This window comes from Cibotium barometz, chromosome 36, assembly GCF_041138505.1.
Source record: "Cibotium barometz isolate CiBa-2024 chromosome 36, ASM4113850v1, whole genome shotgun sequence".
In the NCBI taxonomy this organism is placed as follows: domain Eukaryota; kingdom Viridiplantae; phylum Streptophyta; class Polypodiopsida; order Cyatheales; family Cibotiaceae; genus Cibotium; species Cibotium barometz.
The window spans coordinates 39,739,753-39,762,790 of record NC_141081.1 but is presented as its reverse complement, the minus strand read 5'-3'; the positions used below and the strand labels follow the sequence as shown (position 1 = coordinate 39,762,790).

General features: G+C 40.6%; 1 protein-coding gene across 1 annotated transcript; it reads left to right on the top strand.

The window, feature by feature from the left end:
• Window positions 1–417: 417 nt before the first annotated feature.
• Window positions 418–996, top strand: LOC147617885 (pterocarpan synthase 1-like). The gene has a single exon (XM_086775523.1). It carries the CDS (start codon window positions 418–420, stop codon window positions 994–996), a length of 579 nt encoding a protein of 192 aa, XP_086631649.1.
• The last annotated feature ends 22,042 nt before the right edge of the window (window positions 997–23,038 follow it).

Below are 23,038 nucleotides of genomic sequence, written 5' to 3'. Positions count from 1 at the left end.
AGCTTACGTTCTTTCCATCTTCTCACTTCCTCGCTCTGCTAAAATACCAAGTGTTACAACCCAAGATTTTCTAAGCACATCATGTAAGTAGTATTAAAATACCAAGTGTTACAACCCAAGATTTTCTACGCACATCATGTAAGTAGTATTAGTTTCCAAATTATGAATTATGGTTTCTGTAAGGAAGAACAATAAAGCTAGCAGTTGAAGGCCACGGGAAGAACAATAAAGCTAGCAATTGAAGGCCACGCAATTCCTCAGTTTCCTTGCTTTTTCTTGTGGCATTTAGTTTCATGGCATTATTAAAGCAGTTCCGCGAGCTGTAATTACAAGCTTCTCTCTTTCTCTCTCTCTCTCTCTCTCGCCCGGCCTCCAGCTGCTTCGATTCCAAGCTAAGTTCCTTACCATTTCACCAACATGTGCACTGTCTCTGGCTTTGCTTATAGAGCCCTCTTCACGCTTTGGCTAGTGCTCGCTGCTGCTGCTGCATGCGCACTCGGCGCAGAAGAGAAGTCGATCATTCTAGAGTACTACATGCACAACGACGTGGGTGAGAACTTGGTGGTGGAAATACCAGCTGGCGCTAACGCCAGCGCCACCGTCAACTTTGGCACACTCTTAGTCATGGACTTGCCCTTGACCGTCGGCCCCGACCTCAACTCCACCAGGCTTGGTGCTGAGAGGTGCATCGCCACCACCCTCTCCTTGCACTACAACCCCAATTACATGGCCAGCGTGCACATGTGCAGCGTGAACTACGATGACGGTGTCTACAGTGGTACCTTCAGTAGCATGGGTGAACTCAACATCCTGCAACCCGAAAGCTTTGAGTATGGAATCACAGGAGGCTCCAACGACTTCCGAGGAGTCCAAGGTTATGCCGTCGCTACTCTCCACAGCACTAACCAAACCCGCCACACCTTCCATTTCACTGTTTACCTCCGACTTCCGGATCCCCCCATGACCCACAACACTGTCAATTCCCTCTTGAAGTAAACTATGGTCGTTGGACCCTTAGTTGTATGATGGCAGAAAATATGAGATAAATGTCAGGTTTCGCCTTGGACTGTATGTCATATCATGATGGTGCTTTATATATTGAGTTTTTACTGTTAAATTGCATCCATTAGCATTTCTGAAGGGTATCTCCACAGCTTCTCAATAACTAATAAGTGTTGATAACTTGGTAGCTCAATAAGTGACACATTAACATAATAATATTCATAGTTAGCTAAGTTCATAATGTTATTGTTGTGATTCTCTATAGAAAGCTAGTCTCTCTCTAAATGTAATTGTGTGCATGTAATATTCCTTTGAAATTCTTATTTACACTTCAAAATTTTTAGATGGTAGAAGTACTATAATAGTGTTTTATTGACTTTTTTAACTATTAGGACTCTGATGTGGATACATTGCTAGAAATATCAAGTAGATCAACACTGAAAACAGAGTAGCATAATGTGGTGGTACTTCAAAGCTTGTCATTAACCATGAAGATTCTTCTTCTCAAGCTGATACTCTTGTCAAAAAGTTGAAATAGAAGGATGAAGCTATGGATTCTTTGAGAGAAGAGCTAGAAGCTTTGAAGAGAACGTTGTCAAGCTCTTTTTCTACACCGCCACAGGTAACTTATATATATTAATTAAAGGCATAACCACCCATGGGTACAAAAGGTGTTAATTATATCACGCAATAATGTAGGCTTATGCCCATGTTAATCCACATCTTGAAACAACACCAACATCAATTGGATCCAATGAGGTCAGTTATGCATCTTTAATATTTGACTTTAATAATATAAAATGGTTTAGATTATAGATTCATATATATTTTTAAGATGTTCATAAGTATGATTTTTTTAAGGGTGGATGTCTTCAAAAGGGCCAAAGAGTGAAGATTTTGCACAAGGACTTAGGAGAAATTATTGGTTTAGGAACCATCAAAAGCTTAGATCCTCACTTCATTATACATATTGTACCAATCGAGCCATGATTTATAGCTATAGAAGTTATTAATGTTATAATCAAAACTACCCCTTTATTCAAAGCATCAGAGGACATAGCGGATTTAGAGCAAGCTATTAAATTAAATGTTGCATGAAATCCCTGTCATGTGACACCTTTATGATGGGTTTCTTCACTCATGTTGTTGTTAGTTGTTATCTCAAAAAAATGCATTGGTAAATTCAAGTAGCTTATGTTTCTTTCTATCTCAAGAGCTCTTTTTGTAAAAGAAATTATTTTTTATGTCAATTTGAAAGTTAAAAAGTACTATTTTGTTGCTTCCTATCTTTTATGCAATATAGTATGTGTTCTTTGAAACTTGCAATTTCTTGTCATTAATGAAAGTGCCTTTGATATGCTATCATACACAAAGATGACATAAGTTTTTCAAAGTGAGCTCTCTTTTTCCATTTCTTGTGGATCTAATGAATAAATGGCATTGTGTGTGCCGTTTATCATGGATAAATGGCATTATGTGTGCATTTTCCATTAGATAAATGGCGCTATGTGTGCTATTTCTCATGTATAAATGGCAGTGTTTGTGCCATTACTTATAAATAAATAGCATTTTCTTAGCCATTTTAAATTAAACACATTAGAGTTTCTTGTGTCATTTCATATGGATAAATGACACTTCTTATGCCATTTCTTCTCAGTAAATGTCATCTTTGTGTTGCCATTTACACCATACATGGTGCCCGAACCCTAGATAAGTATGTTATGTAGATGATGCATTAGATGCGTTAGAAAGGGTGTGCGTGTGAAATGAGCATATTGTTTTTTTATCGAAGGACACTCCTCAAAAGAGGGTGTGTGACTTACAAAGCAAGGTTGTAAATAACTAAATTGAAATCATTAGCTTCATGCCTTTGCTAAACCCTATTATATAGAAACCCTAACCCTAACACATAGGTACTTTGTATGGAGGTGTACATATATTGTACTCATAGCTTAGCAAATAATGAGTCATGCACAAACATGTACCATTTGACTTGATTTGGCCATGGTAGTAAAAGAGGTAAGACAAGGCATTTGCAGGAAGAGGAACAATCATAACATCGGGCGCTTGTTCTAGTGTGGTTAAAGCTTGTAACCTGGAGGTACTAGGTTTGATCCTCGGCTAGACACCCAATTGTTACCTTGCCCTCACTTTGTAGAGGAGATGAGGGGTCCTCATGGAGTATGTTGCTCTCTTCTAGTAGTCGCTAAAAAAGGAAGAGGAACAATCATAATGTTGTAAAAATACATAGTTTGGTGACAATGTCCTCTAGTTGGCAAACTATCTAAGAGAAGTAGATTGTTGTAGATGATTTAACATAAAAATTATGTTTGTGAGAAAAATAATAAGGATCTTGATTGAAATAAATGAATGGGTACTGCCTTTATGGCTTTTTCATGTTAAGATATGAATAAGATAGGTTACAATGATAGCATATATACACTTTTGAACTTTTTGCTTGCATCAATGCATATATAAATGAGTATGTGTTCCTATCCATAGAACAATTACTATCCGAAACTTACTTCATCTATCGTAATAACAAAAATTGAGTCTCGATTTACGGATCCATCACTCCAGCCTAGATTTATCTCCTCCTTACACATGGATTGATGCTATTGGCCCATAGGAACCTTAATTGGACCGTAATCCAAAAATTTCTGAAAATCTAGACCCTTAGGCTAAGGTCCTTTATACCCATTTCCAATTAGTTCCAATTGTACATTGAAAAGTTCTTTTTGAATTTCTGTTTCAGGGAAACTTATTTTAATAAGATGAGATAATTTTTTATCCAAAAATATTAAAAATTTGAATATTCTCTCTCTAGAATATTTTCTCTCTCTAGGTTAAAACAGTTAGAAACAAGGTCTTTTATATTTCTGAAGAGGGATTGATTATAGGGGAAGATGCTGGACATTTTGAGAGGCTGGGGAGGAATCTTACAGTCCTGCTCCATCTCGTATCCCAGAGCAGGCCCTGACGAAGTCGACCAAGTAGCATCTCCCCACGTATACATGCCCTCTGGAGAGAGGGGGGCCAAAATGCGCAACATCCTCAGCCAAATATGCTGCGCCTGTGGACAATCCCATAGGTAATGTCTCTGTGTCTCCAATGGGTGGCCACATCCAGATGCAGGCCGGGGCGGAAGGCCAATGTAGACAAGCGAGGTGCCAACTGCAGAGCCCCTGTGGTGGGCAACCAGCCCCACTGGAAAGTTGAGATCTTGCGTGCCTGTTGGCTAGCCCAGAGCCTGGTCCAAAAATCCTCCAGGAACTTCTGTGAGAGTCCCTGTAGCCGCCAATGCTCCAATGCAGCTGGAGAGACCATCCTCCTCGCAGTCAAAATATGCCACCCCAATCGAAAAGTGTACTGGAAAAAGGTTATCTCTGTGGCCTCGAGCGAGGGACGCATAAGGATCATGCCACACTCGTACTCGCCAGGGTCCCACTGGAGCCGGGCCAAGGGGCGTGTAGCACATGCCCATATGCGCCAATCAGAGTCCACATCTGCAGGGTCTGGATCAATATGCCACTTCCAAGAAGCGGCGGGGCCACTACCCGTATCCTTTGAAAGATGCACTCTGCAACCAAAGGCGACTCTGCTTCCACTCTCTAAAGTCTGCCCTCATCCTGTATCTCATAGTAGAGGCATCTACCATCCTCAATGCAAGCTCTGATAGCAATCAAGATCTCCAACTATGTAAAGGCTCTCCCATCTACCGTGGGGCCGCTGGCTCTTGAAAGGCGTGAACCACTCCTGAGTGCCTCCTGAATGTCATCCCTCATAGTCAGCCCCCCTCTGAAGTGACTCAGCCTCTACGCCTGTATCTCCTTCGGGAGACTACAAAAGGCCTGCCAATCTCCAAAACTGCGTGTTGGGCCTACCACCAATGGTCTCAAGCCCGCTCCTCATCACAAGTGGGAGGTCTCTGAGAAAGCCCCGGTCTCAGAATCTCCCAGGCTCGCAGGATGCTCAAGGCAAATCTGTCCTCCCATCCTCTACTGAGGCATGTCCTCCTCATCTCTATGAAGATCCACCGTATCTCTGGTGCCCAAGTGCCCCTTGCTTGGGGGAGCTCTAGACTGCAGCCCCACTGAAAAAGAAGCTCCTTCCAAGGCTCAGTGCCTGGAAGCAGCCCCCGAACAATAAGCTTCGCCAACAAGGCTCTACTCTGATTAGCTGGATCTATAATGCCCAAGCCCCCTGGGCCAGCGGAAGAGTAATAACTGCCCACGCAACCTTAGCCCGGGTCGGCTGACCATCCTGCCCAGACCAAAGAAAGTTCCTGATCAGCCTCTGTACCTGGCTGATGCAAGAGCTCGAGAAGATCCAGCAAGACGTGATGTACCACATAGTCGCTAAAAGCACACCTGATTTGTCACCACCACCCTCCCAGCCAAGGATACCCGAGCTGTACTCCAATATAAAAGCTTCTTTCGAATGCTCAGAAGAAGTGGGGCGATCTGCTGCTCGGGTGACAAATCAAGTCCAATCTGGCATCCTAGATACCGCACTGCTATGCCAGGAGGAATCCATCTAAAACCCGGGTGTCTGGGCTCCATGCCGGAGCACGAGCGCTACTGATCCAAAAAAACACTGTCTTGTGCCAATTGATCAATGGTCCCAAAGCCACACCAAAAACCTATAGCGACTACTCTGCCCTCTATAGATTTGCCTCCTGGCCATGCAGAAACAATCCCATGTCATCAGCAAACTCAAAATCGAGCAGGTCCTCACCTCGGAGGACTGGAAGCTGGAGTCCTCTCAAACCAACCTCCTCTGCTGTCAAATACATGCTCATAGCCTCTGCAAAGAAAAGAAAAAGGAACGGGGCGAGAGGGCATCCCTGACGAACTGATCTGGTGAACTCAAAACTCGGCCCCCCCCTCGTTCTCCTGCCCCCATCAACACCTGGCTACTACGAGCTGTGGAATATAGAGCTGCCACTCCTCGAATCCAGTCTGGCTCAAAACCAGGCAAAGCATAGTGCCCTCTAGGAAACCCCAATCGACTCTATCGTATGCCTTCTCAAAAATGAGAAGCATCATGACCAAGTCCTCACCGAGAAATCTAGCTTGGGCCGTTGCCTCCCAGAATGTGAAAATGTTGTCAAGGATACTGCGCTCCTTGACGAATCCTGTCTGGGTAGCATGAATCAACTCCCCTAGGAAGGCCTGGGTCCTCAAACTGAAGGCCTTTGCTAGGACCTTCTTGTAGACAATATTGAGGATTGTAATAGGCCTCCAATGCCGAATATCATCTGACACTCCCTCCCCCTTGGGGATAAGAAAGATCAAGCCCTATGAAAAACTCTGTGGCATCACCCCAGTGTCCAAAACATACTGAAAGCCCTTGTAGAGACCTGGCCCCAAAAGGTCCCAATAGCGCATAAAAAAGGTAGGTGTCAATCCGTCCTCTCCCCAGGGTAACTATGACATAGAAGGACCCTCACAGCCTCAACAAGCTCATCCTCTCAAAGGGACTCACCCAAAACTGTGCACATACGATCTGTGACCCTCCTCTACACATGGGCCCACACAGTCTATCTGCAAACATCACATGCCTCTGTGGCTGGCTCCGCTGAAAGCAGGTCTCTATAGAACTCAGTGGGCAATAGCTCTAATCTCCCCGGGCTCAGTGGCTAACGATCCAACCTGCCTCCTGAGCTGGCATACTCCTGCTCGAGCATGGCAGGGTTCGGTGATCTTAAAAAACTCCCCAGTCACTCTATCACCAAGCTGCGTCCACTGCGAGGCCTGGCAATGATAGTAGAACTCGTGTCTCTGCTCCTCTACCTCTCTAACCTCTCCTGGCGTGCCTGGCACAACAACACAAAGCAACTATAGACGCGCTTGATAGACGCGCAAAATAGCGGGCGCATCTATAGGCGTTGCTTGAATAGAGAAATTACGGGCGCGTCTAACAGCGCGTCTAATAGCGCGTGTATTTGCGCGTGTATTTGCGCATCTATAGGCGTTGCTTGAATAGAGAAATTACGGGCGCGTCTTTAGGGTTTTGTGTTTAGTTTTTAGGGTTTAGGATTTTGGGTTTAGGTTTTAAGGTCTAGGGTCTAGGGTCTGGGATTTTGGCTTTAGGGTCTAGGGTTCAGGGTTTGGGGTGTAGGCTATAGGGTTTAGGGTGTAGGGTTTCTCTCACACACGTGTGTGTGTGTGTGTGAGGGAGAGAGAGAGAGAGAGAGAGAGAGAGAGAGAGAGAGAGAGAGAGCGGGAGAGAGATGATTTGATGTCTTTGAGATCTCTCTCCCGCTCTCTCTCTCTCTCTCTCTCTCTATATATATATATATATATATATATATATATCACATACACACACGTTGTCTTGTCTAGGATTCTCTTAAATTAAGGGAGCAATCTAATAAAAGCGAATGTGTACATGTGTGTGTGTGTTTGTGTGTGCATGTGTGTGTGAATGGTTGTGTGTGTCTGTGAATGTGTGTATGTGTGTTTGTGTGCATGTGTGTGTGTGTGTGTGTGTGTGTGTGTGTGTGTGTGTGTGTGTGTATGTGTGTGTGTGTGTGTGAGAGAGAGAGAGAGAGAGAGAGAGAGGCACTCATTCAATATTGTATGTGGGATAACCCTTTTTTAGTATACGGAGAGAGACATCTTTCAATGCTATATGTGGCCCTCTTTCAGGATTGAGATAAATCTCAAATCAAAGCAATATTCAATTATTCTGTACATCTAATATGAGTATACACATACATAATTACATACAGATTCATGTAGGAACTTCGGCATTACAAAAAGCTTTGTTAAACCACCTTGCTTAGATGTGTGATAACCAAATGAGCATCCTCCTAACTATACACAATCCACCACCATGGGTTCACCAATTTATTATTAATTTAAAGAGATATCAAACATCCATTCCCACACATTATTATCTCAAAATTTACCTATTTACTTATGTAAGTGCTTATGTTATTAGCCTCAATGGTAAATGACTTGTTGTTAATTGGCATTCGTACCATCATACCTTCTTCAAGATGAGGATTTATAGTAATCCTTATTATCAAAATCTTTGAGATGGTTTAATGTCTTTGAGATCTCTCTCTCTCTCTCTCTCTCTCTCTCTCTCGAGCTCTCTCTCTCTCTCAACTCTCACCCTTTCTCTTCCTCATTCCCCCCCCCACACTCTCTCTCTATTTATACCTTCATATCTCCTTTTCCTCCCCTTATATCTCTTAGTCTCTCTCTTTCTGTGTTCTCACACACGTACCCTCTTTACTTCTTATCCCTTTGAGAGACATAAATTCTCTCATTATTTTTTACCTCATTACCTCTCTCTCTCTCTCACTAATTCTTTGTTCCTCTCACTATCTCCGGCCTCTTGCTTGACCTCTTTATTATTCTCTCCCTCTCCTCTCTCTCTCTCTCTCTCTCTCTCTCTCTCCCTCTCTCTTTCTTGCATAAACACATTTGATCTTGCTCATCCACTCTCCCATTCTCTCCCTCTTCTCTCTTCCTCCTCAAACTCTCTCTCTCATGCATAAACACATTTGCTTACTTCTCTCTCTCTCTCTTTCTCTCTCTCTCTCTCTCTCTCTCTCTACCACTATGCTTCTTTTCTCCTCATTCTCTCTCTCTCTCTCTCTCTCTCTCATAGACACACACACACTCCAGATCTCTCTTTCTTTCACATACACTCTCTCTCATAGACACACACATACACACACCTCTCTTCCTATCGTTATCCCCCTACCCTCTTGCTCATCGTCTCACTCTTTTTCAGTCTCTTTGCTTTTTGCAACTCACTATCTCTCTCTAATTCATATATATATATATATATATATATATATATATATGTATATATATATATATATGTATATATAATGTATGTATATATATATATATATATATATGTATATACTCCATATACATATATATACATATATATACATATACATATACATATATATACATATACATATACATATACATATATACATATATACATATACATATATATATATATATATATATATATATATGATTTTATCTTAATGAGAGAGAGAGAGAGAGAGAGAGAGAGAGCATAGTAAAATGAAGCATGTATGTTGGGCATGCCTAAACTTGTAAATTATAATAGCATAAGTAAATTTTATATATATGCATTTTTTGCTAGAAAAATATGATAAGTAGTAATTGGTATTAAAGACTTTCTAATATAAATAGCATATTATTATTATTGAAAAAAATATAAACTTGTCTTTGTGGCTGTATATCGATTTTGTGAAGTCAATTATCCTATCTTGTATTTGGATACATATTATTTACAAGAGAAATACAAGTTATATACTTAGATCTTATTAACTATAAATTTAAAATCCTTTTTAAAAATATAATGAATATTCGGTTTATGTACATTGATTGCTTCCTTAATATTAATATACGTGATTTCTTTTATGAAGATTGAAATCTTTAGTTAAAGACCATGTATTAACTATATACATCATGAGCTCTCAGTTATATAGATGTTACTATTTTTGCTATATAGAGATCAGTCCTCTACTATATAGAGATCAGTCCTTTACTATATAAAAGTTATATTGCCTATATAAATAATCCATTTTGCTATATAGAACTTATTTTTTTGCTAGTTGAAAATTTTAGAAAATATCATGATAATTCTTTTTCTTGAGAATTTAATATTTTTGAGGGTTATTTAATGTTGAAGTACGTTTTCTTGTGCTGACATTAGATAGATGCGGGTTATTCGCATATTAATAATGTGATTATACCTTGTATTAATAGTTATTTCTATTTGGATTATTTTTTAATGATATTTTCATGATTTTTTACCATCGTTTAGCCATTCTTTTTGGACATTTTCCTTAATTTCTTTTGGCTATAATCTGTGTTCAAAGTGTGTTTCACCTTTGATACTTTTCCATGATAATTTATTTTGCACTTGTTTACGTGTGGTTTGTGCTTAATTTCTTAAGCCTAAGATAAATTCTATCATGGGTTAGTTGATCGGTTTGTTTTGGTGGATTTTATTGGATGTTTTCCAAGTTTTATATGGACTCATCAGGTTTTGCCTAGATCACTTGGGTCGGTTTTTTTTTTTAATGAATGCTATACACATGTTTTCACTTGCTTACTTTGGAGTTTTGCTTGAACGACACCATGTTCATATACTCCCCGGATTGATGAGTTGGCCACCAATTTTAATGCTTCTTTTGGCATGATTAATGTCCATTAGATGGCATGCATTGTTTTTTATAATCAACTATGGTTTTCATGGATTTGAGGAGCTTCTATGCTTTTCTCCATGGTTTTATAAGGATCTTTTGATCTTTTGGATAATTTCCTGTGCTTTGAGGGTAGCATTTTCCTTCATTTTTTGCACATAATTTTGGACTATGTTCCTTGTACTCTTGTACATATTCCAACTCGGATACCTAGTTGTTTATGTATCTAGGTGAGTTATTTTTTTTACCCCAACTTTAGTGTGTTTATTGAGAGTAGTTATCATTAGAAAGGCGCCAATAATTCAATTATGTGGTCTCAGGATTATAGAGACAGATTTTAGTATGTGAAAGTCTAGGATAAGGCCATCTTATTCCTTTTATACAGGATTTTATTCATATTTCCTAGACGGCATACTAGGGAGTTTAAAATTGTTAAGGTGTGTATGGTTGGTATCATGGTGGTATGGGGCACTAGCAATCCCTCACATATATTATTTTATGGGATAATTATCGTATTTTGAGGCCCTAGAAAATTAGGAAAAAATCATGATAATTCTTTTTCTTGAGAATTTAATATTTTTGAGGGTTATTTAATGTTGAAGTATGTTTTTTCGTGCTGACATTAGATAGACGCGGGTTATTCGCATATTATTAATATGATTATACCTCGTATTAGTGGTTATTTCGGTTTGGATTAATTCTAAACGATATTTTCATGACTTTTACCATTGTTTAGCCATTCTTTTTGGACATGTTCCTTAATTTCTTCAATGATGGCTAGAACCTATGTTCAAAGTGTGTTTCACCTTTGAAACTTTTCCATGATAATTTATTTTGCACTTATTTAAGTGTGGTCTATGCTTAATTTCGTAAGCCTAAGACAAATTCTATCATGGGTTAGTTGATCTGTTTGTTTTGGTGGATTTTATTGGATGTTTTCTAACTTTTATTTGGACTCATCAAGTTTTGCCTAGTTGGGACGCCGATAATTCCATGAGCAGATGTGGGGTACATCGGGCCGCCGATGGATACCTAGTTCCTGTTGTTATAATGCCATGTTTTCCTATGTTATTCTGAATGGTTTACAATGAGGAAACTACTTTGAGTATGAATTCCTATGATCATCCGCAGTCTGATGGTGGGAAAACAGAGCATATGAATCAGATTGTACAGGATATGCTTCGTGCATATGTCTCTGGAAAATCATCAAATTGGGAAAAATATCTTCCAATGATGGAATTTGCCTTTAATAGTTCTAAACATACGGCTATTGGTTTTAGTCCGTGCATACTTATGTATGTGTATCAACCCAGGGCACCCATTGATATATCGGTCTCATGTATGGGTATTCAACCCAGGACACCTAACTATTGATATCGGTCTTAAAGGACATTGAGCTTGATGCATCGAGGGATTTCTTGCATGATATGTAGGAAATGCTGACCGAAGCTCGGGATTCAGGAGTGCTCAGGATAGGGCGTGGTTCTATGCTGATATAGAGGACACTCAACTTGGTCTTTTGAACCAGGAGCATTGGTTTATTTAAAAGTTCCTAAAGATTTTCAAACTTTGTCACAAAAGAAAAATGCTCGAATTTATCTCCTAGATATTGTGGTCTATTTCGATTTATACATCGGATTAGCACGGTTGCATATGAACTTAAACTACCTCGACATGTTAGAGTTCATCCAGTCTTTCATATCAATAGATTGAAAGGGAAACTGGGAGGTGAGGATAACATAGTTACTCCTCAAGAACTCATTGAAGTCGAAGAATTATCCTATGTTCCACATGAACCTCATAAGGTACTTGAATTCAGGGAAAGGAAACTTTGTAGTTAACTAATCCCTAAGGTTAAAATTAGGTGGAAAGATAGGGAAATAGAGGATTCGACTTGGGAGTCGGTTGAGATTGTTCGGCGCAGTTCTCCTTCTTTTTATTGCAAGAGTACAATGTTTTCAGAGACGGGAAGTATGTTATATGCACATTTTGTGTGCATATACTAGGAGGCTAACCCACATTAGACGTGTGAGCATGGGAGCATGAGAACAAGCTCTAGTGGAGCATGGGTTAGGACTAACCTTAAGGGTTAAGGTTAGGGTTAGGCATCCAAGGGTCACACATGGAAAATAGAGAGTCAAGAGTCACTTGAGGGCCCTCCTATATAATAGGGGCATGGGGCACACTCAAGGGAGGCTTGGGCTATGGTCTATTGATGTTATGGTGAGGCTAGGTTATGTTATGTTCTCTTGTGTTATAGAGGATCATAACTACTCACCTACCATTTCATACTATAGCTACATGATGCTGCTGGATTGGAGTTATACCTCTTTATGGTATGGGACATCAAAGTAAAGGTATGATGTACTTCATTATAATTCATGTGTGCATCCCTTGGGCTTGGGGGTGGTCGGGTGGATGAGTTTATACTTCATTATAATTCATGTGTGCATCCCTTGGGCTTGGGGGTGGTCGGGTGGATGAGTTTATACTTGATTTATGCATGTTTATGCATAACAATTATCTAGAGAGATCTTAGGGTTTTAACAATCTTCTCCCTCTTATCACCTCACCATGGAGTCGATATCTCTCTATCCAAATAAATGATAGCTAAAGCAACTATTAATTCTTCTTATGGACTTACAGGCACACACATAGGTAGCATCAATGTCTAAAATTAGTGTGTGCTACTACTATTGCTTAGAGCTACATTTTTGGAGAAACACATAATAGTGCTTCAACAAAGATCAAATTGTCGACATTCCCTTGATACCAGGGGTGTTACATTTTTGGAGAAAAACATAATAGTGCTAACAAGATCAAATTGTCGATATTCCTTTGATACCAAGGGGTTTTCAACACCTTTGAATTTATTTCCGGCCTCAATTTTACAAATGGTGGCCTGTAGTCACTCTTGTAGATGCGTCACCTCAACCCTGTGCGTCACCTCAACCCTGTGCGTAGTCACAGTGATGTCTTTTGGTAAAGTGAGATTAATGAATTTAGTCATTAATATTTTTTTAGCATCTTTTTTATATTATTGTGAAGGTTTAGACATTACTCTTGGACTAATTATCCAAGAGGTAAGACCTACCCAAAGTCATGTCCAACCCCAAAGTTAATAAATTTGAGGGGTATAACTTTTATACTTGGAAGACAAAGATCAAATTTACTCTAATGATAAAGGGCTATGGTGGGGAGTTGCAAATGGCAAGAAAAAAATGCCTATAACCAGGGAGGAGAAGGCCATTTGGATAAGCAAAGATGAGACGACATTGGCAATTGCCTTGGGTCTCAGTGATAAATATATCCATCATATAGATGGAAAGGATACCTCCTATGAAGCCTAGAATTCTCTAGGCACATTATTTGGGGCTCAGTCAAAGCATGTGATGATTACTCTTCTCATAAAGTTTTTTAAACTAAAAAAGAATCTAGGTGATTCTCTTTGTTATGGCTCATCCTAACCCCTCTTGAAACACATCCAATAAGAGATTACCTAGTGAACCACAAGTGTTGTGAGGATCTTTCCAATGGCTGAGCTCATAACCCTTGAGGTCTCCAAGCTCTCCCATTCCTTGAGAAGCAATTCCACCGCACCTCCCATGAGTGTTGTCACACCACCGCATTGCACTACCTTTACTCGTCCCTCCTCTCACCTCACATCACTCACACACACTCACTAGCATGCATGAGAGAGAGAGAGATTAGCAAGAGTAAGACTCTATTGCACAATGGGAGAGTCCATTGTATTAAGTCACAAATTCACTGATATACATGGCCATAAGTATTCACACTCACTTAAACTATGGCTAGCCAGGCACTTTAGGCTCATAAGAGGCATAATGCTATTACAATGACTACTCTCACAATATATCCATGAAGTAAATCATGTGGGACTTCATCCTACATGTCGCCACATGCTCTTGAAGCGGGAATCACCATAAATACTCTGTCACACCATCACGGCCTCCCGTTCAAGTTGTAGATATGGACACCATTGCTTCATATCTTGAATGTATGACCCATTGGTGTATCTACCTTGACTCCTTGATGTAGTATAATGGTGGTAGCTCTTGTTAACTCTAGGAATGGGTTAACTTTTCTCCCTTCTTCCTAATGGCGATCACGTCCTTGTGATTGTGTTGAAGACCTTTGTGTGGGGAGAAAGAACATGCTTGTAGATTGTCTTGATGATTGACGTTCTATGGTCTTTTGTTCATATAGACTCTTATTGAACTGCTTTGTGTTGAAGTAGCCACTTGTTGGTGAGGATTGAAAGAATTATGTCAACTTGCAAGGCTAATATAGATATCTTCACCAAGGATTGAAGATCGTTGATTTGTGAAGATAGTAGCATCGTTTGGAGAGGTTTGAAATTTGAAAGAAAGTTCAAGGCGATGGATTGTACCATTGACCAGGCTTTTTCCCACCATGCCCCCCCAGCTAGAGATGTACTTGGATGTTGTTGACGGTAAATGTCCTCGAGTGCATGAGTATGGATATGTACTCATGGAGCAGCTACTACATTAACATAGCCAAAAGGATAGTAAGCGATAAGCTTAACAAGATATAATGGGGCTATTGAAGATCCTTGGGAGTTTCCATATGCGCTACTTCCTTGTTTTTGTGTGTTTTTTTTTTAGCTACCACCTTGCAAGCAATCCATTCTTGTGGCTAGTCTCTTTTTTGAGAGAATAGGTTCTTATATCTGCCACGTAGCTTTTCACTTGTGGCTAGTCTCTTTTTTGAGAGAATAGGTTTTTATACCTACCACGTAGCTTTTCACTTACACTTCACATCCAGAGGGGTGAAAAGAGCATTGTGAGTTTGCCTTTGATGCACTCATAAGTCTTCATTTTGCAGATACAAGAATTGATTCTTGAATTTTTGGCTCAAATGTTGTCAAGGTGGTGGTGGGGGGTAAGACTACTGGTTAGTTTTACCATTGGGGTTTCTTGAATACACAAGCTCTCGTGTAGGTGCTAAATGTATGAGAGTGGCTGAGTGACTTGCATGGTGTTGCTTGGGCCTCCATTCTTGTTGAACTTTTAGTGAAGTTGTTGGGGTTGAAGTTGGTTGTGAGGCTTCATATGATGGTATTACCTTCATAATATCCTTCTTGTTGAAGCATGTACACAGGCACCCATCTTTGATGATTGAACATTATAAATTGGTGGCTAATTCTTTTGGTGTTAAGGCTTCCTTCTTTGTGCAAGCTTAGGAGAATTTGTGATGTTCTTGGAAATCCAAGCGTTGGTATTTCCTTGGTGGTATCCTTATGCTTACAGTAATATTTTGGGTACCCACACTTGTTGAGATGTTAGATTTCGCTGAGGAACTCGCATAGGCTTTTGTGGATGGTTTTGTGGAGTACTTTTCTTTTTCCTTAGCCTCTGAGTGATGCGTTGAGGAAGAGCCTTTGACTGTCGAGGCACCCAAATTTGATTGGCACCTTCATAGTAGCCTTGACCCACATTTTGATAGCAACAAGTAGCTGCTTCTCCACCCACATTTTGATAGCATTAAGATACCTTGATTTTTGTTGTCTTAGTGGATTCTTATTTTTGTTTGAAGTGGATGGTTGTGAGCCCTCTTTCACATTAGTTGTCGCCGAGGCTTCAAGTTTGAGACTCATGGCCATTGTTGATGAGATGAGATTCTAGTCTCTTGTAGAGTGGTGGTTACTGATGTGGAGGCTTTTGAGCATACATTCCCCTCTTTTGGCAAGGTTAGATAATGAAGAGGCGTTTGCTTTGGGGTTTTTCCTTTGAGTTCCTTGTTAGAGATAGATGATTGCGCGAGGGAACTTTTTAAGGAATAGATGTTGATTGCGAGGTTTTGGCATCGAACTTCTTGATGATGGGGTTGAAGGAGTAAATGCTTTATCGGAGTTAGTCATTGACACAAATGGTAGGTCATTGTGGTAGAGGGGCTTTCGTGGAAGAGGCTTGTAACTTTTTGTGTTAAACATCATAGAAATCCATTAGGGTTAGATCCTCTCCCCCTTGTAGTATGTTATTGTCAACTTTGTGCTGTTGACCATCATGATGACTGAAGAGCGGTTCTCTCTACCGTGCAATATAGTGCTCATAGAGTACTACTGATCAACAAATGTGCTGAGAAACACAATGTCAATCCGAGGACTTGACCCGATTAGTGCATGAAGGCTTATCCCTTGCGAGAGAGCTCACATACACGAACCACCACTTGACGATTCAACCATTCAACACCTCAGTCAATCTCTCAATCCCTTAAACCCACTACACTAATCAAGAGAACAAGCAATGCATGGCGATCTCTTAATCCCATTCAAACATTGATTAAATCTTGGCTTTCTCTAATGCCAGCAAATCTATAAGCGTGCATCTACTAACCCACAAGCTTAAGCAAGCATAGAATGTAACATTCACAAACCCACAAGCTCATAGAGAGAGTCTATCCATGAATAACTCATTGCCAATGAAGTGGGCAAGAGCTTGCATCAATGGAGACTACACACACACACACTACAAGCATGCAACATACACAAGAGAAAGAAAGAAGCATTCAACTAATCATAGATTAATCTACTTCAATGATGCTAAAACAGATTAAGAGAATGAAGTGGAGCTATACTCATTAGAGCTTGATGCTGATTAGAGTACAATAGAGAGAGAGTTAGAGAGTTGCCATAGCTTGAGAGCTCAAGAGCTTCAATCAATAGCTTATGAGAATGGCCAAAAAATGTCCACTTTCTTTATCTAACATTTCTTTGGTAGAGATGTCACTAACCCTAACCCTAGGCCTCTTTCACACATGGGCGGACAACCCCATAAGTGAGCCTTGCTTAATACACTTAGAACTCTCACTTAGAACCCACAATGGCCTAAAACGATTTACATTGCACTTCGGCACAAAAATATGGAAAAATTATGTGCGTCTTTATGTTCCCATGGCTACAATCCCGCTCTCTTGCATTAATTGCTTCCGGCCTCCTTCCATAATCCTTGTTCCCGTGAGTGTGTTCCCGTGGAACATTCCCCCCTTCCTAAATCGTGCACATCCTCGGGCGCGGTAGAAGCAAAAGCTGCAAAAAACAATGGAAGACAAGTAAAGCCTTTTATTGAAAAAAAACCCAGCAATGACAATCTCACACGGGAGCATGCAAGTGAAAGGCCGATTAGAGTTTTAAAGAGTGCTAAAAGAAGTGAGTAAAGACTAGTCAAAGTGAGACTAAGATAGTGCTATGCAAAGGCAAGTGTGCTTGTACACCGCAGGTTATGACCACAGTCTCAATGTCCTATAAGTGTTTAAGTTATTCCTAAGTGGCAACCCTACTCCTAAATAATATGAGCAATGGTGATTAGACCTTTCTTTCTTTCTTTCTTTCTTTCTTTTTTTTTGTGTATGTGTGTGTGTGTAAAAGATGATAAAGAGGAAGGTTCCATCCCAATGAGACCCAAGCAATGGCCAAGAGACCTTCGCCAAGAGAATCTAAAGGCCGCTAAGTATCTCAAGGGCGACAGACCCTTTTCTTTCTTTTTGACATAAGGAGTACTCCATGAAGATGAGGGCATCGGTCTCGACGGCCCATAATGTACCCCAGAGTCCTACCAGCATCTATCAAGGCGATATCGTCCTTGAAGGTCTTCTTCTTAATCTTTTAGACGTCAGTGTTCACCCCATGGAAACCAAGGCATCATCCCCAAGGTACTAAGACAACCCAAGGTCCTACAAAGCATTCCACATGGCCGTAGACACGTCATGTCTCGATTCACTTGTATATATTTTTTAGGGCATGAGTTTCGTAAATTAATCGTAGCAGGTAGCTACCACTAGGGATAACTAATATACTTCGAGAGCATAAGAACTTGGCATACTTCGTTGGCATATATCTTACACCGTCTTCAAATAGAAATACCTCGTACTAAGTCCTCTAAGAATGTAGAAATCACTCACCACATAGTAACAACTAATTTAAAACTTAAACCAGCCAACTGTGTGTGAACATGCAAACAATATATGCAAAAGTGAAAAGCACATAAAGAACAAAAGATTATGATTTGAATACACTTGTTGTAGTGCTCGTTGATGTTTTGTTGTGCGTTTTCATTGATGCATTGCTGATGTTGTGCAGATTGCTTCTCTTTGCTCTTTGTAGGCATTGCATGTCTCCCCCCTTCCTAATTTGTGTGCACGGTAGGTGGACTATTGGGGCGTGTTTGTTTAGCTAAGATCTCTGCAAAATGTCTTATTAACAAACAAGAAAAGAAAAGAAAAGAATAAAATTTGTTATTGGTGCCAATCACCGAATATAGCCGAGGGGAAAAACCTATAAGTGGGAGAAAAGTGCCCTGGCTTGTTGATTTTATTGTGGAGTTGATGAGCTTACCCTTGCACTGGTGGTGGATCCATGTCCACTTCTGCTGGAAAGATGGTATCAATCACTTTAGGATGCAAGGACAACCCTGTACAAAAGTCGGCCTCTGGAGAAGGTGGTAGAGGAAGGAGTGCTTCCTCTGGAGAAGGTGGTAGAGGAAGGAGTGCTTCCTCGCTAAAATATGGCATTGGTTCTATGGGAAGATTAAGCAGACAATTCCGATTTTGGAATTGCTCAATATAGGGACTCATAGTGATCCAAAATTGACATGTTGAGGCTGGGGGAAGGAGGGCTTGCAAGATAGGTGGTTGCAAGTCATTTATGCATGTATCCCTCCATTGTTGTGCTTGAACCTCCTCAGGTAATCTAAGTTGATTTGGTCCTCGGTCTGGTACTCTCACATCAAGAAGGTTATGGCGTTGGGGTGTAATTCCCACAATTTGTTTCATTAAACCCGTGCCATATCGTCGAAAGTAAGAGCGGCATAGCCAACAAATGTGTAAAGCTTCTCCTAATACGAGTCGTGCACACTCTTGACAATGTGGAAATGGATGATGCTGTTGATAGAATAAAGTGACAAAGTGATGCCCACAGTAAATTTCACCTACGGGAGCATAAAAGTACCTAGAATGAGTTTGAAAAGGAGGAGCACCACTATAACCCCCGCGATGTTCAGGTTGAGTACTATCAGGGTCAATCCATGGTGGACATGTGTCTCACCAAGTATCTATCAGGAGGTATCTGGGCGTAGAATAATGAAATTTAGAAACTTCAAACTTTATACACTCATATCCATCATTACAATCCCTATCAAAAACAATGTAGATAAGATCATCTCAAAAAGAACACAATCCTGTAAAGGCATAAGGAACCACATTAGTAAAAGTGAGACTATTCAAACACTGATCTACCAAAGAGCTTCAATTGTAGTGTTAATGCCTTACCTTTGGTTTTGGGTATGTCCTTCTTAAGAGGTGGGAAGGTTAGAAATTGTCGAGGAATTTGAGCAAGATAAGAGGATTTAGGCAGTGAAGTGCTAGAATCTATGCTCAAAGGAGACTCATGTAAAGTTGGATTTGTCTTAGGTACACAAGTTGATGCTGGAATTATGTAACAAGGAGAAATTGGGACAACTGGTGATTCAATACATGTTTGGAGAAGGTCAACACAAGTAGATTTGTAGGTGCTATTACAACCACCTATCCTATCTTGAAGAGGTTTTCATGAAAAACCAAGAGTGGCTTTTGGAATCTTATTGATACACTCTTCTGGCTCTAGCAAACCATGGCATTTGGGAAGCCAAAGTGCTGTTGCACCCTCACAATAGCCTTGTGCTTTAAGAACATGCTTTGGGATCCAATGAGTAACAATCTGAGGTTTAGGCTTGGAAAAGATATGCTTTTTAGGAGGTTTAGCAACTAGGCTAGATGGTACAAGTTTGTACGCATCTTTGGGTAGCCAAATTGACAATTCCTTCTTGCCTGGCCTTCTTTGAGCAGTGACTAGAGTAGTTGGAACATGCCAGCCATGGCCCTCATTTGAGGACTCATCGATTATCCACATCATTTGTCTTGGAGCTTGAAGAGCAGATGCTGAAAGTGGGTTGTGTAAGGTAGAACTACCACCCTTTTGACATGATAAAACTCGGGGAGCAGCAGATCCCAAGATGCAATCAGAATCAATTTGCAATTTGTATTGTCTATTCTTCCAATCTAATGAACAATTGGTAGCACTTAACCACGATTGACCAAGAACAGCCTCTACCACTGCCTTGGACTTACTAGCCACATAAAAGGGAACTGACATCAGATTTTGGTGATCCTAAATGGACATCATAATGACACATTTTCCCTCTATAGGGTTATCTTCACCTGAGAAGCTTCGTAAGTCAATAGGAATGTGCACAAGTGTTGGTTGTCCCAAGGCTACCCATGTGTCAAATGAGAGAACATTATAATCTGCAGCACCAGAGTCAATTAAGGCAGAGACAAAGTAGGTAGTCTCATGAAGATGAAGACACACGTGAATAATGAAAGGATCGACATATTGTTCATCAGTAGCCAACTGTAAGGTCAACACAGAAGCCTTGCGATGCTCCTTGGCTTTTGAAACTCTAGCTTTAGCTTCTTCTTGAGCCTGACATTTAAGTAGGTCATGTGCTTCTTTCCGTGTGTGGGCAGCATGCATTTGTTGTTGAAGCATGGCTTCAGTTAATGGTTCATTGTATTTCTTGAGACAACTTCCATTAATGAAGTTAGGCATTTGCTCACCTACTAGTGTCTCTAAACGCACTGCACCACTAGGAGTAAGCTCATTAATCACAAAGGGTCCTAAGCCACGTTTCTTGAGCTTTCGCTTATGCTTCTTAAGTGTGTACAAGAGCACAAGGTCCCCTTTTTTGAATCGGCCAGTTGTTACATTTCGATCATACCATTGCTTTTGTCTCCTCTTCTCGGCATACATCCTCATTACTGCCAATAAGCGGGTCTCATCAAGATTTTCCAATTCATCAATGCGTTGAGAAAGCTCATGACCAGTCCAGTCCAATTGTTTAGCAACTCGTAGAGTAGGTACAAGAAATTCAATGGGAAGAATTGCATCTAGCCCAAAAGCAAGCTCAAATGGAGTTGTGCCCACAGATGTTTTATAGGCTGTTCTATATGCCCAAAGAACTGAGTGCAACTTTTGCTCCCAATCAGTCCTATGTCCCTCAACAATCTTTGTGAGTGCTGTGCAGAGAATCTTGTTAGTACTCTCAGCTTGACCATTGGTCTGGGGATGATATGGTGCAGAACGCTTGTGAATTACCAGAAATTCTTGAAGTAAAAACTCTATGACCTCATTCACAAAGTGCACACCTTGATCACTAACGATTTCAATAGGTAAGCCATAGCGTGTAAACACGTACTCATACAAGAACTTGGCTGTGGTTCTGGCATCATTTTTTATTGTAGCCTTTGCCTCTATCCATTTGGTCAAATAGTCAGTTGCGACTATAATATATTCGGCATGCGTGTGACGAGCTGGAGGTTTAATGGGACCGACAAAATCAATACCCCATTTGGCAAAAGCACGTGTGCTTAACATAGGCCGCAATGGCATATTGTCCTTTGTGATGGGAGGTTTGGCCCTTTGACAATCGTCACAACGTTTTACATATTCTTCGGCATCCATTTGTAAGGTTGGCCACCAAAGCCCAGACCACCTAATCAACTTAGATGTGGTATTGCTCGAAGTATCCACCCCTAACACCTGCATGTGCATGAGTCAAGATTTTCAAGTAGCATACACACATGCGCAAGTTGCCATCCTTGCCCCTCTTGTAGAGTTGGCCCTCTATCAGCATATAGTTGGCCACTTCAACTTCAATAGCACGCTTTCGATATTTAGGAATTGTTCGATCAGTATGACCATGCTGAAGATAGTCCACAATATACTTACTCCAACTTGGTGTAGTTGAAATTTGGAATAATGTGACATTATGAATTGGTTGTTGAATATGACATGAAGCACAGTTATGAGCAAATTTTTCAGTATCCACATGCATGGTAGGCCACCATTGCCCATCCGCATGCATGGTAGGCCACCATTGCCCATCCTGAGTTATACGTCACACACAAGTAGTAGCTGATGCATGGATTCCACCAATACCCTCATGTGTCCATTCCAAGATCTCCTCATATTGGTCAGGGTTAGCTATAAGCCGCAACACTCCATCATTACCCTGACGATATAATCTCCCTGAGATTAACTTGAATGGTCGCCATAGGTCTACATTAGGACCTGCTAGTTGTATCTGCCCACTTGTCAAAAATTTCTAAGATGGGTTCAGACCATTTAGGAGCTGTCTCTACAAGGAAAAGTGTTGAATCTAACATATCATCATCCACACCCATAGGAGCTTCTCCAGAGGTGATTCGAGACAAATGATCTGCCCTAAGATGAGTTGTTCCTTTTCGGACTGCCACTTCAAAATCAAACTCAAGAAGGATGACAAACCACCTCACAAACCTTCCAGTTGCACAAGGCTTATTACCAAATATAGCAGTGCTTGATGGTCCACAAAAAATATAAATTTGTTTGCCAAAAGGTAATGGTGAAACTTTTTCACTGCATGGACAAACCTTCTCTTTCTGTTGTGGTATAATTCTTCTCAGCATTGTTCAACTGTCGACGACTAGCATATGAGATTGGGAAATCCTTATTATGTTCTCCCGATTGAGCCAAAATACATCCAATTGCAAAGTTTGAAGCATCAATATGGACATGAAAGATTTGGTTCCAATCTGGTGCTCGTAAGATGGGTGCCGACACTAATGCTTGCTTCAACTTTTCAAAGGATTCCTCACACTCGTCAGTCCAATTAAACTTTACAAGAAGAGCATATAATGGTCTCGCACAGCGTACATGTAGATGAATCGACGATAATAGCCACAATGTCCCATGAATATTTGTATCCC